This window comes from Macrobrachium nipponense, chromosome 6 (assembly GCF_015104395.2).
Source record: "Macrobrachium nipponense isolate FS-2020 chromosome 6, ASM1510439v2, whole genome shotgun sequence".
In the NCBI taxonomy this organism is placed as follows: domain Eukaryota; kingdom Metazoa; phylum Arthropoda; class Malacostraca; order Decapoda; family Palaemonidae; genus Macrobrachium; species Macrobrachium nipponense.
Genome location: NC_061108.1, coordinates 20,648,720 through 20,664,968, shown reverse-complemented (window position 1 = coordinate 20,664,968; position 16,249 = coordinate 20,648,720). Strand labels below are relative to the sequence as shown.

The 16,249-nt window shown below is 37.6% G+C and overlaps 2 protein-coding genes across 2 annotated transcripts in view; one reads left to right on the top strand and one right to left on the bottom strand.

The window, feature by feature from the left end:
• The window catches only part of LOC135216391 (phytanoyl-CoA dioxygenase, peroxisomal-like), a gene marked incomplete at its 5' end in the record, with an annotated part of 48,202 nt that extends 39,853 nt beyond the window's left edge, over positions 1 to 8,349 (top strand). The window contains 1 exon segment of the mRNA XM_064251669.1: positions 6,384 to 8,349. Coding sequence (XP_064107739.1) covers positions 6,384 to 6,578 — 195 coding nt within the window. The 3' untranslated portion in view covers positions 6,579 to 8,349.
• The window catches only part of LOC135216390 (sodium/hydrogen exchanger 9B2-like), a gene marked incomplete in the record, with an annotated part of 345,785 nt that overhangs the window by 85,306 nt on the left and 244,230 nt on the right, over positions 1 to 16,249 (bottom strand).

The window sequence follows — 16,249 nt, the reverse complement described above, 5'->3', positions numbered from 1 at the left end:
TGCCGCACTAAAAAGTATCTGTGACACATCTCGGAAATTATTTCGTCACTTTGACATAATTTTTGTACCATTGTAAATTAGCCGTTACATGAAGCATTATATATGAAAATGTGCGCGTTTTTATGTAGAATACAACAATAAAATACTCATGATTGTAGCTTTTATCAGTTTTGAGATATTTTCATATAAATAACGATAATTGCCAAAATTTCAACCTTCGGTCAACTTTGACTCTACCAAAATGATCAAAAAACGCAATTTTAAGCTAAAACTCTTATATTTTAGTAATATTCAATCATTTACCTTAGTTTTGCAACAAATTGGAAGTCTCTAGCACAATATTTCGATTTATGGTGAATTTATGAAAAACTTTTTCTTTACGTCCGCGCGGTAACTCTTCCGAAAAAAATCATACATGCGATTGTGGTAATGTTTGCACCATTTTAAAATTAGCCGTTATATAAAGTTTTATATATGGAAATGTGCGCAATTTCATGCACAATACAATGAAAAACAACCCATGGTTGTAGCTTTTATCAGTTTTGAGATATTTTCATATAAATAACAATAATTGCCAAAATTTCAACCTTCGGTCAACTTTGACTCTACCGAAATGGTCGAAAAATGCAATTGTAAGCTAAAACGCTTATATTCTAGTAATATTCAAGCATTTACCTTCATTTTGCAACAAATTGGAAGTCTCTAGCACAATATTTCGATTTATGGTGAATTTATGAAAAAAATATTTTCTTTACGTCCGCGCGATAACTTCTGAAAAAATCATACGTGCGATTGTGGTAATGTTTGCACCATTTTAAATTAGCTGTTACATAAAGTTTTATATATGAAAATGTGTGGCCAATTTCTATGTAGACAATTAAAACTAAAAATCAATTGAAGGTGAGCTTCTCTCCATTTTTTGTTTGAAATATTTGCATATAAATCACGATAAATAGAAAAAATGCCACGTTCGGTCAACTTTGACTACCGAAATGGTCGAAAAACGCAATTGTAAGCTAAAACTCTTACAGTGTAGTAATATTCAGTCATTTATCTTCATCTTGAAACAAATTCGAAGTCTCTAGCAAAATATTTAGATTTATGGTGAATTTAAAAATAAATCTTTCCTTCCCTCCGCGCGCGGATTCTCCGCCACAAATCTCCAAAATGCGTACGTACCATTCTCGGAATATTTGCTCCGTTTCATATTAGGCATTTCATAGAGTTTTATATATGAAAATGTGCGCAATTTCATGTAGAATAAAACGAAAAATATTTGAAGGTTGTAGCTTTTCTTATTTCTGAAATAATTGCATATAAAAAATATTTATATAAAAAAATTCAACATTTGGTCAACTTTAACTCGTCAGATATGGTCGAAAACTGCAATTGTAAGCTAATACTCTTACAGTATAGTAATATTCAATCATTTTTCTTCATTTTGAAAGAAATTGGAAGTCTCTAGGACAATATTTATATTTATGGTGAATTTTTGAAAAAAATATTTGTTTACGTCCGCACGTTACGAATTCATGCAGTATTTTGTGATAATATTTTCTGTGTGTTGCTTTTATCGTTTTACAATGTGTTATATACCGAAATGATTGCAATTTAGTGTACATTACAACGAAAAAAAAGTAGCTTGTTACCTTTAACAGTTTTGCGCACAGCGTGATTTGAATACAATTATATATGAAATTTCGTTTTTGCGCTATCATATATCGCATTATTTATATATGATAATGACAAAAAAGGAGCCAAAAATGAACTCTTAATCTTGAAAACTAAGCGTGCAGTGATTTAAAAAAAATATATTTTTTCCGCTTCCGCGCTCACTCTGAAACACCTCCGGCACACAGGAGACAATTTTTTTTTTACTGCTTCGGCGTAAGAGGGTTAACGAACAGACAAGTTCATGTGCATAGCCCAGTCCTTCCTGGCCAAACAGAAGGATCCAGCTCATTAGTGGCAGGTCATCCTAGGTTACTTGTCACCTGTCATCCCTGGAGAAGCTGGTTCCTCAAGGACAACTTCACCTTTGCTCTCTTAAATGGAGGTGGAAGAAATTTTGTTCCCATTTGAGAAATTCCCCCCATGTTTCAGGCTTCTCTATCGAAAGAAGTAAGGTAACACTTAGCATGGTGGCTTGATAATAACCTGAACATAGGAAGATCTAACATCAGGACCATGGGATCTTCAAGAAAAACTGCTTCACAACATCCTGAAGCTGAAAGCAGCCCCCTAGCATTTCAGGAATTTCAAGAAAGGGTGAAAGGGTGCTCCATGGTCCTCATGTCTAACACTACCACAGTGGTAGCTTATGTCAACAAACTGGGGTAAATGTCCCATCAACTTATTGAACTGACTCTACAATTACACTGATGGGCAGATAAGCTGAGGTACTGGTGTACAGTGCTGGGGACTGAGTGTTCACTACCTCAAGAGGTGCTGAAAATAGTCAGATACAAGGAAATGAGCTCCCATTCTACAGTGGTACCTCGAGATACGAAATTAATCCGTTCCGAGGCGGCCTTCGTATAATGAGTTTTCGTATCTTGGAACACATTTTACATGTAAAATGGCTCATCCGTTCCAAGCCCTCCAAGAACACCCCATTAAATTTCATAATAAAGCTAAATTGACCTATAAACAATGAAATACTACAACAATTTGGACCATTCAATACCTAAATTAAGAATAAAAATCCAAAACCTGTAAATGAAGTGTATATTAGTGTACAAGAAATATGATTACTGTAACGTAAAATGTGGAAGTACCTTTTGAGTGAGGCTATCTCCGATAGTGGCGGCAGAGGAGGAGGAGGACAAACGGCAGATAACGTACGTACGTACGTACATTTAACTTTACGAAAACATAAAAAATTTAAGGAAAACCATAAAACTAAAATTTACGAAACACCTTAACAAAACTGTAACACTTAACTTACAAAAATCTAGGAATTTCGTAAAAAAAAAAAAAAATGTCTTTTTTTTATTTTTAACTTTTTTTTTTACTTTTACGTAGGCTTTTTTTTTTTTTTTTTTTTTTTACAGAATTTCAACTTCATCACCGCTTTCAACGTTCTGTTTTTCATCACTTGGTTCTTCTTCTTTTTGCTTTCAACTCCTCTGTTGTTCATCACTTGGGTTCTCCTTTTTGCTTACTCCTGCTATGCTGAAGGCCTCTTTAAAAAATAACGATCCAAGGAAGATTGCCTCTGCCTACTTTTCACAATGTTCCTGAAACGACTCAAGCAAACGTCAATCGAACTGCGCAAGCATACGACCTGTGTGAGCCTTTTCGGGGTGGTCTTTTTTCCGATAAACAATTGCACTTTATGAAAAGCGCCTAGAATATCCTAATTTCTAATGCGTTGTCATAGGCTCCTCCTCCTCTTCCTCGCCGCTGCTAGAGAACTCCTCTTGAACGACGTTAAGTTGCATGGCCTCCAACTCCTTCAGGTCATCCGTCGTAAGCTCCTCTTGGTGCTCCTCGAGAAGGTTGTTGATGTCGTCCTCGTCGACGACCAGCCCCATGGACTTGGCGAGTGCAACGATCTCGTCAAGATCTGGTTCCAAAACAGTTTTGGGATCATCAACTGTTTCTGACTCTGCAGCACCAGCTTCACCCACGTCGAATCCCTCGAAGTCTCTGGCGGATACGGCATCAGGCCAGAGTTTCCTCCAAGAGGAATTCAAGGTTCGCCTCGAAACCTCCTGCCAAGCTAGGTCAATGAGTCGGATGCAAATGACGATGTCGAAATGCTCCTTCCAAAATTGACGCAAGGTGGAGGTTTGTGGTATTGGTGATGTCTAAACATCTCTTGAAAAGATGTTTCGTGTTCAACTTCCTTAAAGTTGCTATCACTTGCTGGTCCATTGGCTGGAGGAGAGGGGTGGTGTTGGGCGGAAGAAAAAGAATCTTAACGAAGGAATACTCCCCTAGGATATCTTCCTCGAGGCCAGGAGGGTGGGGAGGGGCATTGTCCAACACCAGCAGACATTTCAGGGGGAGGCGCTTCTCTTGCAAAAAACTCTTCACAGTCGGGCCGAAACACAGATTTACCCACTCGGTGAACAAAAGCCTCGTTACCCAGGCTTTTGCATTAGCCCTCCACATCACTGGAAGCTTCTCCTTCAACACTTTGTGGGCCTTGAAGGCTCGAGGAGTCTCTAGTAATACACCAGTAGGGGCTTCACCTTGCAATCCCCACTGGCGTTCGAACAAAGTGCGAGCGTAAGCCTGTCTTTTATAGGCTTATGCCCGGGTAGCTTCTTCTCTTCCTCCGTGATGTATGTCCGACGAGGCATTTTTTTCCAAAAAAGGCCAGTCTCATCACAGTTGAAGACTTGCTGAGAACTGTAGCCTTCCTTGGTCATCATCTCATCGAACGTCTTTTTAAAGGCTTCGGCCGCTTTCGTGTCCGAGCTGGCAGCCTCCCCATGACGCACCACCGAATGGATGCCAGTCCGTTTACGAAATTTCTCGAACCAGCCATTCGAAGCCTTGAACTCTGGGGTTGGCGTTGAAGTCCCTTCCCCTCCGTCGTCTTCCGCCTGCGCAATCAAATCGCCGAAAATAGCACTGGCCTTGTGAGCGATTGCTGTCTCCGTTACTGTATCGCTAGCGATTTCTTTGTCTTTTATCCAGATGAGGAGCAGCCGTTCCATCTCGTCGTGCACATGGCTCCTCTTGCTGGACAAAATTAGGTGATGCCCTTGCTGACGGTTGTAGTTGCTTTGATAGCATCCTTCTGTTTAAGGATGGTGCCTATTGTCGACGGATTACGGCCGTATTCCTTTGCGGTCACACTCAATCGCATACCAGCTTCGCACTTCTTTATGATCTCCATCTTTGTCTCCAAAGAGAGCATGCGCTTCTTTCCGTGAATTTCAACTTTCTTGGGACCCATGACTTTGTTAATTTACGTAAAGTTATACAATATACAGTCTTCGCACAACACGATAATATGTACTGCAACGAAATCACTAACGAATTTACGTTACTAAACGAAATCGTTGGAGCGAATGAATGCCGATTGCGTACGGTAAAGTTTCGGGTGCGGAGTGGCCGAGCTAAGGGACGCCAACACGTACGTATAGAAGATGCATGATGGGAGGGATGCTGTCCAATCAGAGAGAAGGATCTCATGGCTTGGCTAGCATCAGGAACCAATGGGAGAGCAGGAGGATGGTGGCGAGTCTACTATAACTAAGATGGCGGCGTGCGGCGCGAGTTTCAAAATTGTTATCGGGCGAATCTCGGACTTTCAGAAACCTTTCGTATCTTGAAAACTTTTCGTATGTAGAGAAGTAAAATTTTTCGCATTGGCTTTCGTAACTTGGATTTTTCGTAAGTTGAGCCTTTCGTATCTCGAGGTACTACTGTATTTGGCTATTTTTAACCCTACATATACAAATATCCCCTCTCTTATATCTTGATAAAATGAAGTCTCTTCCCCTCTCTTACAAGGGTAGAGAGGAACTGACACCAACTGGTTGAAGGTTAACGCAAGTTGTTGTTGTCTGACAATTGCAGGTTCTTTACCATCCTCAAGACATAATGTAGGCAGGAGTTTGCATTGTCTCATAGGCCATATGTCTGACTGTTTGGTAACCTTTGCTTAACAGATCGGAGGCATAAGACTCCTTCCTATGTCCTATCTTTGGCCAGAAAGTGAGCCAAACTTCCAGTTAGTTCTGAGGCTTACTTTATCCTCCCACCATGAGTAAGTCTCCCCTACATTAAGACCAACAGTTTATTTTGTGTATGAACAAATGACAAATTTTTAATCAAATTTCTATTTCTCATAACCAACAAACCTGTGGTCTTAGTGTGTATGGTGTGTGGCCCACCTAAAGCCACCCCTCATTCAGTTACCTGGGCTGGAAGAAAAATGTATGTATATCACTGCATTGGTGGGGAAAGTCAGGTTGGGATCCACCTCCCTCCTTCACCCTGTATTGCCACCAAAATCTTTGTGCTATTTTAACTGGACTCCAGCAGGTGCTAGAGAAATTCCTCTAACACTAAGACCAAAGGTTTGTTCTGTGTATGAATAAATGACAATTGTTAGTTGTATATGAAAAATACAGATTTATTAAAAATACCATGTTTTCTTCAGGCACAGTTGTGCTTTAAAGTCTTAAAAATCTGTTGAGGTAAATTCATGTGTTTTGTCTCCATTAAAGTTCTTTAAGTCCCCATCTAAGGCTTCCAGCTGCTATGCGGGCTCCTAATCATCTCTACTTTGAATTTGTAGACTAACTCCATAACTCATGGTACAAAGCTACTAATTTTTTCCTGGATTATTCTGAAATTTTCCTAATTAAAAGATTTAACACACAAACCTTCCTGAGATATAATTTAATCTTTGTTTTCAGCACTTCCGCAAAGCCATTTCCTGCCACTATGCAGCCTCAGAATGTAACTACATTGATGTACGTGGGACATCCCAGGAAAGTATTGCCAAGGAGGTTGAAGAGATTGCCTTAAGGAGAGGTGTTACTGGATTAGACTTCAAGGAAATTTGGAAACTTCGCAGTCGTGTAGCTCGTGGGACTGAAGTGAACCTGTAAATGTAGTATATTGGAATAAGTAAACTTACATTTATATAACATGAAGGATATAATGTTTGCATAATATTGCAATCAGTAGATGTGGCAGTGCAAGTATTATTTCAAGTCTGTTGGGAGTTTATATAGTTTTGTCAAATAATGAGGAATGTTCTTAAATGTGAAGGTTAAGAATATGAAGCAGTGTATAAAATTTCATTGGAATGTTTGTTTGGTCTATAATATAACTCTAAACATTAATTTCCAGATGCAATTCAGCTGTAAAACTGTAATGTTAACAAATGTTTATCGGTAAAAATGACTGAATAAATGACCAAATTAAAAATCCAGAGTTTTTTATGGTGACTAATTATCATCTACAACAATAATAAAATAGTTTCTGATTCTTTTTCACTGGGTAGAATTTGATGGCATTAGTTGAAGTTCGGCTTCTTTAAACAGTTCTCATAATACACAAAAATTTTCAGTAAAAAAAATTACAGCCTTAAACTCATAAGTTTCTCATTGATCCAAGGCTGAGTAGTTAATCTTTAAAAATTAATTAAAGTAACAACATTATTACTATGATGATTTTTAGTTAAAACATTATTACTATGGGGAAAAAATTTCTCCCCAAAGTATCTCTCAAGAGGTGCAATTATGATCCAATCTCTTTCATCTTATAACCAACTTCAATTTTAAATTCCCTGGATCTCACAGTCTCCTTACATTTAAGAACAATCCCTAGATGAGCCCTATGGCTCTAGAAATGTGCCTTGGCGGTTTCTTTAAACTACCGTGTAATATAATCATTTTGGTGCTATTAGAATAAACTATTATGTATGCAAATCTTCACTATGAAATATTTGGCAATTTGTATGACACTACTGTGTGTTTCTGTAATTTAGGATTATTTTATTCTTGAATAATTTTTTTGACATACTATAGTCAGTCCATGGTATTCACAGGGGATAGGGATCACGAACTCCTGTGAATAGCTAAAATCCATAATTGACATCTCCTCTAAAAAATACTTATAACTGGCTATTTAAATACTTCAAATATCAGATCCCACCTCTAAAAACATTTATAACAGCTTACCATCATCCTACACAGAATATCTGCTTACCTACTTTAATAGTTCAAAAACCAAATTTATATCTTTTTGCAAATAAACCAGTGCCAAGTTCCGCAGAAAAATCTGCGAATAGGTGAAGCCTCGAATCAGCAACCACAAATAGGTGGGGGTCAACTGTAATGCAGCAGTAGTAAAATTTGCCAGGAACCTTAACTACATCAGCAGTAGTAAAATTTGTAAGGAACCTTAACTACATAAAACCCTTTGTGTACAGTTAGATTTTTCTGCACTAGTTTGAGCCATGTAGCTCTAGCTTTCAGAGGTTCCTTAATATATCCAAAATTCATATGCAGTAGTTGTAATAGAATTATGTAAGCAACAAAAACCAAATTAAACCTTCAAAACTTCTATTTTAGTGCATGAATTCATATGTATGGTTTAACTTCATACTGGTTGTCCAGTGCTTTTGAAGTTATTTAAAACAGCTGTACATTCATTTAAAACAACTGTACATCTTTTGAAATTATAGAGTTATACAAAACAACTGTAATTTCTGATGTAAGATGTATCTTGTAGTTTCATTTATTTTTTTCTCCAGTGTTCCTCCACACAGTTCACTGGTTAGATTTATGTGCTGGGTTATATAGGTGTATTTGATCTGTTAAACTAGACCTTAGAATTTTACCTTCATATGAATAAATCTGGAAAAAATTTAAAGCATTAGTTGTTAATAACCGTCCCTATTAATCTTATTTTGTATTTCCAGCTGTTTTGTCCAAGCTCTCAAAATGAAGCAAAATATGTATGGTTTCTTAGTTTCTGATGTAACTCATGTAGCAAATATATTTCATAAGTAATGTATACTTCAAAACTCATATCATATCAGTACATAAACTGTATAGGTCTTTCAGGCAAGCCATAACATGGTCTCTAGAAATGAGAGACTGTAGTCCTGTTAAAATACTTTTTACTAAAAGCAGGCATTAAAAATAAACAGGTTTTGATGTTAGTTTTATGTGCAGGATAATTTCTCAAAAGCACAGCTGGACTGGCTTAAAAATAGAACAAGGTTGGTGGCTCAAGTCAGCCAATGGGGGGAGACGGAGGCTGAGCCTCATCTTTTTCCCCTTTGCAAGATGCTCAGTTGCTTAATTTATCTCTGTTTTCAAGCAAGACGAGCACTGCCCTCTTTCAAGAAGCCGGTTGTTTATGCACTTCATGATCATCTACGGCTTGGCATTTCTGGTTTTCACTTTTTATGGTGTTTATATGGTATTGTGTATAATTGTATTTCAATCATACAAACCCAAGAATCATCAAAGCTTAATGCCAAGTCCCAGAAGAAATGTCCTGGGATTGGTAACAACCCAGTATGCATTATCTAGCCTCTTTACTGTTCTCATTCAACTTGCAGTATATGTAGATTTAGTTTGTTTGCCGTGTAAGTAGCCCTTGTTCAGTGTCATGATTGGTCCCTGGAGCAGTGAATATGTTTTGGTAAGAAGCAGCAGCACAAGAGGAAGCCAGCCAAGGCATTATGGGAAGACTTCATGCCTCCAATGGCATTAAATGCAGATTTTCCTTCCTCTTTCTCTCCACATGATAATTGTCTCTAGTTTTCTATTCTCAGGAAGAATCTACCCCTTCTCGTTCTATTGCTTTGTCTCTGGATAGTCCAAGGGGCAGTTTGAGTGACCACATGTTAGATGCAGCTGCCTCTATTCTTTTAGAGAGTGAGGCAGCTCACCCTTCTGTTGTTTCAAGGATAGATGCAGAGAAGCTCAAGGAGTGCTGGTAGGCTCTACCATGACTTCTGCTGGCTTAACCACAGTCACGACATCTAAGGCCTACACCGTACTTTTATTGACCCTTCCACTTTCTTCGGTTATCATTCCTAAACTTGCTGTTTCTTCTTCCAACCTCTTTGTTCAAGTGCTCTGGTTTGTTTGTTTGTGTGGTGTTTTTATGTTGCATGGAACGTCGAGAGTGAACTTCTATCACCACCTCAGTGGCCACGAGTTCAATTCTCGGGCATTCCATTGAGGTATTAGAGATGTGTATTTTTAGTGATGGAAGTTCACTCTCGACGTGGTTCAGAAGTCACGTAAAGCCGTTAGTCCCGTTGCTGAATAACCACTGTTCCATGCAACATAAAAACACCAAACAAACAAACTACATCAGGACCAAGCAGTTCTGAAATATCCCGGCCCACTAACCCATGCTGCAGCATAACTACAGCAGTGTAATAACGTGTGTTCCATAGTAAGGGGAAAGTCACTGTATACAGACTAGTGTAGTTCCCCCATCTAAAAGGAATTTGTGTGTCAGTTGAGTACTATAGCCAATTCTCAGATGACACAATACAATTTCTACCCTTCAATTTTGTGGGAAAGTAGATGGACATGTTCAATACTTTGTCTGATCTTCCTGTACTTTTTATTGTTGGCCAAAAGGGGAGAAGACCAACATGCTTGCCATTTATTTCTTATATATGAACGAATAGTCCATTTCATATTGGTAGCAGGAATATGGTTGAATAGAATGTCATCTTTAGTAATGACATGTCTAGCTTCACGGTCAGCAAGTTCGTTATCTACAACTTGGAGCACTGTATTGCCTTAATTTTTTAGTTTTTAATAGACACATTGCCAACTGCTGCATTAATTTTTATATGAAAAGGGTTGGATACTCTAGTGTTTGCAAACTGGTGTAAATCTTTAGGTTAAGAATGGATGCTGCACAGTTTTCAAGGGAACCTCTTAATTTGAACATATGCCGCGGTCCCAGTTCCTCTTGACATAAATCTAGAGAGAGTTCTTCAGTGTCAGTATATAAGCTTTCAACAGGTAATGTCTTAAGACGCACTAGATCATATTCTTAGACCAACATGATGAACTACATCCAACTCCTTAAGTTTCCCTGCACTTGCTGAAGAGTAGACTTGGCAACCATACTTAAGCTCAGATTTACATAAAAAGTCATATAACCATAAAAGTGACCTCTCATCAGCACCCAAGTTAAAACCTGAAAGTACTTTTAAAATGTTATGGGATTTCTTTACTTAATATTCAAGGAGTCAATACAACTAGCTCATGTTAGCTTATCAAAAATCATCCCTAAAAACTTCACCTCCTCTTGATATGGTATTAGTACATATGTCTTTCAACTTAATTTCTGGGCTCAGCCGTGTCGCTCCCGTGAAATATGTATGGAAATCGGATCGACTAAAAACTGCCACCCAAGAATAAATAAATAAATATATACATACATATATATATATATATACTATATATATACATATATACATACATACATGTACTGAAATATCATGTTACAAGCAGAGAGGAAGACTACTCGAAGTCGTACAATCAAGCGTAAATCGGTACAATTCAAGGGTAAGCCGTAAAGGTGACTTGCCGCCCGCCCCCTATTTAAAAGTGACGCCTAATAAAATCCTAAATAAAGGCAAAACGATAGGCAAATTCACCTCCCTAAATATGAAAAAGGGCGGAACCAGTACTTAACTTGGGTGAAGAGGTAGATGACGATCCGTAACCAGAATAAAAATAAAAGAACAAATAGTAATATTCGAACGTGCGAACACGGAATGGCTATCGAAAAGTATGACGTCACAGCCGCCTTCAACGGGGTAGCTAGGTGTGACCTATGGGTCGGCTCCCCGTATTTAGGGTCTTTTGATGAGGGAAAAGGCTAATTGGAGGGTTGCTGTGGTAGTGTTTAACACTCGCCCCAGTTTTATACCGACACCTTTTATATAGGTGAGCGAGTCAGAGGCTTCTGACATGTCCAATTTAGCAGTTCTCTGGTATTATAGCAATATTTTACTAGAAATAGTGCTAAAGCAGACATATTTCACTGGGCGACACGGCTTCCTCGCCCAGAAATAGATTTTTCCTACGTCAAAATCCCTTATTTGGGATGGCTTCCTTTCGAGCACTTCTAGTAAAAAACTGCCAGTTTTGGAAGGGGAGAATCGAAAGCCATTGTCATCAGCCCAAATGTTGATTGCATTAACTGACTTTTGCAAGAAATTACATGCTGCAATCGCATCATAACTAATGACATATAGTAGTACCTCGAGATACGAAATTAATCCGTTTAGAGGCGCCCTTCGTATCATGAGGTTTTCGTATCTTGGACCACATTTTACATGTAAAATGGCTAATCCGTTCCAAGCCCTCTAAATTGGCCTATAAACAATGAAATACTACAACAATTTGGACCATTCAATACCTAAATTAATAAAATGCAAAATAACCTGTAATTAAAGTGTATTAGTGTACATGGTATACAAGAAATACTGTACGTAAAATGTGGAAGCTTACCTTTCAAGTGAGGCTATCTCCGAAAGTGGCGGCAGAGGAGGACAAACGATTGCACTTTATGAAAAGCAGCTAGAACATCCTTAATTTCTGCCTTTTTTTTTCTTTTTTTGATTTTTAACTTTTTTTTTTTTTTTTTACTTTTTTTTTATTTATGTAGGGTTTTTTTTATTTTTTTTTTTTTATTTTTTTTTTTGTTTTTTTTTTTTTTTTTACAGAATTTCAACTTCATCACCACTTTCAATTTTCTTTTTTATATCACTTGGTTCTTCCTTTTTGCTTACAACTTTGTTTTTTATCACTTGGTTCTTCCTTTTTGCTTACAACTTTGCTTTTTATCACTTGGTTCTTCCTTTTTGCTTACTCCTGCTAATGCTAAAGGCCTCTTTAAAAAATAACGATCCAAGGAAGATTGCTTCTGCCTACTTTTCACAATGTTCCTGAAACGACTCAGGTAAACGTCATCGAACTGCGCAAGCATACGACCTGTGTGAGCCTTTTCGGGGTATCTTTTTTTCTATAAACGCGTAGTGTTCATTAACGGCTGCCCGTCTTGATAATTATCTACTAATTGTTGCATCTCATGACTCTATTGGCCCTGGTGTCCATCAAAACCCTGTTCAACCAAATGCTCTCTCTGCAACTGATTTGGGTACTGAATGTTCGGCTGCTGACCTTCAACATAAACTGAAGTGCCTTGATTATACTGGTATGCATGTTGTAAATGATTGGTCAACACCCTCTGTTCAGCAGGGAGTGGAGATTCTACCAACCCTGCAAATTTTCCAGTTATCCCATGAGAGAGACCTTGATCACTTATCCCATGTGAGAGATCTTGGTCACTTATCCCACGAGAGAGATCTTGGTCAATCATATCATATATGTCGTCACTCAAGAGGTGCTCTTCTTTTTCCATTTTCTGTGAAAAGATATGAGAAATTTTTTTTTAAAATACACATTGACGATCCCGAAACGAATACCGCGTGTGTACTATAACAATGCTGGTACCGAGTGGCCGAGGCACGCCACCACGTACATAGATGCATGATGGGAGGGACGCTGGCCAATAGCAGAGAAGGATCTCAGGAACCAATGGGAGAGCAGGAGGATGGTGGCGAGTCTACCAAGTTGGCGGCGCGCGAGTTTCAAAATTGTTATCGGTGGTTCAGGCGAATCGCGGACTTTACAGAAACCTTTCACATCTTGAAAACTTTTCGTATGTAGAGCCGTTAAGTTTTTCGTATTAGTTTTCGTATCTCGAGTTTTTCATAAGTTGAGCCTTTTGTATCTCGAGGTACCACTATATATAGCAAGTTCATTTACAAATAAAGATCCCTTTACTGCAGATGAGACACCTTCAACAATGCTGTTTATAGCCACAGCAAATAAGGTGACAATACACTGCCTTGTGGGATGCCTTCCTCTAGCTGAAAAACATTAGACAGTGTATTTCTAACTATAATATATACGTACTTATCACTTAGAAACAAGATGATGAAATTAACATATTACCTTGTATTCCGATGTCATGAAGCCCCTTAATAATACCAAAATGCCAAGTACATACATAGGGTCTTTTTCGAGATCGAAGACGACTCCGATAGTCTGACTGCGTTTTGAGAAAACTTGCTGAATTTGGGATGATAATCTTAGCTGGTCTAGAGTGGAATGATTTTATCCTAAAGCCAAATTGGACAAATTATTTTTCTCTAGATGCCACATTTGTCTAGAATGACCATTTTCTCAAACAATTTGTGCACAACTTGTAAGAGATAGCTGATAGCATGTAGGAAGATGTAACTTTCAATGGTTTCTTAATGGGAACAACAACAGCTATCTTCCAAGAAGGGGAAAGAATACCAGTTTCCCATATCTTGTTAAAGATTTTAAGGAGATAAGATTTAGCGGAATCTGGAAGATTTTTAATCATCCTATGAAGAATGTTATCATTCCCATTCCCAGGGGATGTCGATTTAGATGATGACAGAGCATACCTCAATTTCTTTAAAGTTAACTTGGCAATACAGATTCAAAATTTCCAGCATTTAAATAAAGGAAAATGGTTGAATTCCTAATACGTACTGTAAGTTGGAACAGAGTTGAACAGCTTGTAGAACTCGGTATTTCAGAGGATGCTCACCCAATTTTTCAGCAACTTCATCAGGCTTGGTAACAAGGTTTCTATTGATTTTCAGACTAGGCATTGGCGATGGAATGTATTTGCCACTTAGTTTTCTTATCTTTTTTCAGATTAACTTGGGAGGAGTCTTAAAATTTAGGCCATTTATATATATATATATATATATATATATATATATATATATATATATATATATATATATATGTATGTATGTATGTATGTATATATGTATGTATGTATATATGTATGTATGTATATATATGTATGTATATATATGTATATATATATGTATATATATATATGTATGTATGTATATATGTATGTATGTATATAGTATGTATGTATATATGTATGTATGTAATGTATATATGTATGTATGTATATATGTATGTATGTATATATATATGTATGTATGTATATTTGTATGTATGTATATATGTATATGTATAAAAATGAGTTCTATACAGATTTTAATGATAAAGTATCTTATTAAATTTATAAGTTAATATAGGATATATTATAAATAAAGTATAAGTTACAATGAATTTAATTGTAATGTATATAATCGAACACAAAAAAGGGATTTTGACGTAAGGAAAAATCTATTTCTGGGCGATTGGCTCGTGTCGCCAGCGAAATATCCTTTATCTATTATTTCTAGGGTAAAGTGTACTAACACATACCAGAGAATAAATAAAATAAAGAAAAAGGTCAGTATAACTGATCGCTCACCCTCCCAAGAGGTGTCGGTATGAACACTAGGCGAGTGAGACCACTACCACGAGCCAAATACCAATAGAAATCTCCCCACAACAAAAACCTCCATGAGGAGAGCCGACCCACAGAGTGAGCAGCTCGTTACTACTACTACTCCATCCCATGCTGCCGACTGCTGCGCCTCTTGGTGGCCATCCTGAAGTTAGCAGACAATCTTGGGCGAAGGGATGGGTAGGGTGGGATTTCGCTGGCGACACGAGCCAATCGCCCAGAAATAGATTTTTCCTTACGTCAAAATCCCTTTTCTGGGCTCAGCTCGTGTCGCTGCGCGAAATCGTACCAGAGAAATAGCACAAGATTGTAAACAAAAGTAATAAAATAAATCAGAATAGGTCTCAAATAAAAATATAAAGTAAATATAAAAAAGAATATAATTGCTAAAAAAGATACAAATACACAGTGATACAAAATAGAAATATGCTTAAATTACCCTTAATTCTAAACATGTTTCTTATCATAAGGTAATTTACATATGTACAGAGGTAAATTGGATTACATATAACAAAATGGTATCTGTGTAAAGGCATGTATCAAAAATATAATAGCAATTAAAATAATCAAATGAACAAATTAATCAACAATGATAATATATAAGAATATATGACTTAATATACAAAAACCCGTAACCATTATAAATGAGATGTATCCCCTAGCAGAAAAAAATAATAAGGGGTAACATCCATGAGATCAATATCCATAATCATCTGAGTGTCCCTAGCAAAAAAATAGGGGCACCCACTACATTATCATAAAAGCAGCTAAGACACAAGGTGAATGTAAATGAACACGGTAGGAATAGACGAACTGTAGGGTGAAGCAGGTAGAAAGGAGGACTGAATCTTCTACTACAAATTAACTAGAGTCAGGGGAAACTATGTTTCCCGCTGCTACTGCTGAAAATTTCAGAGCTTCCAAGGACTTAAGGTAATGACGTTTGAACACTGTCGGCGATTTCCATCCGGTATACTTTTTCAACTCATCGAAGTTCATGTGTTGGAAATAATTAATTGAGGTGGCTACTGCCCTGACATCATGTGCTTTCGGGAAAGAGTCAGGATTGGCTTGCTTAATAAAGTACAGGATTTGTTGCCTGATGCCTTTAATGGATAAAGTTCCACCTTTTTTCCCTCTTAAAGAGGGGACCCGATGAGGATGATGGAGGACCTGGACAGAAGGCTCGTAAAGTTGAAACTGGGCAAAGAGATACATCTTGTGGAAGGGGTAGTACCTTCCAAGGTTCCCACCTCATCAAAGGATCTTCATTCTTTGCTAAAAAGCTACGTTCCGGAGAAAGTAGGACTTCCCCTGTGGGAAGGAATTGAACATGGTCCGGATCTCTGGATAAAGCCGACAGTTC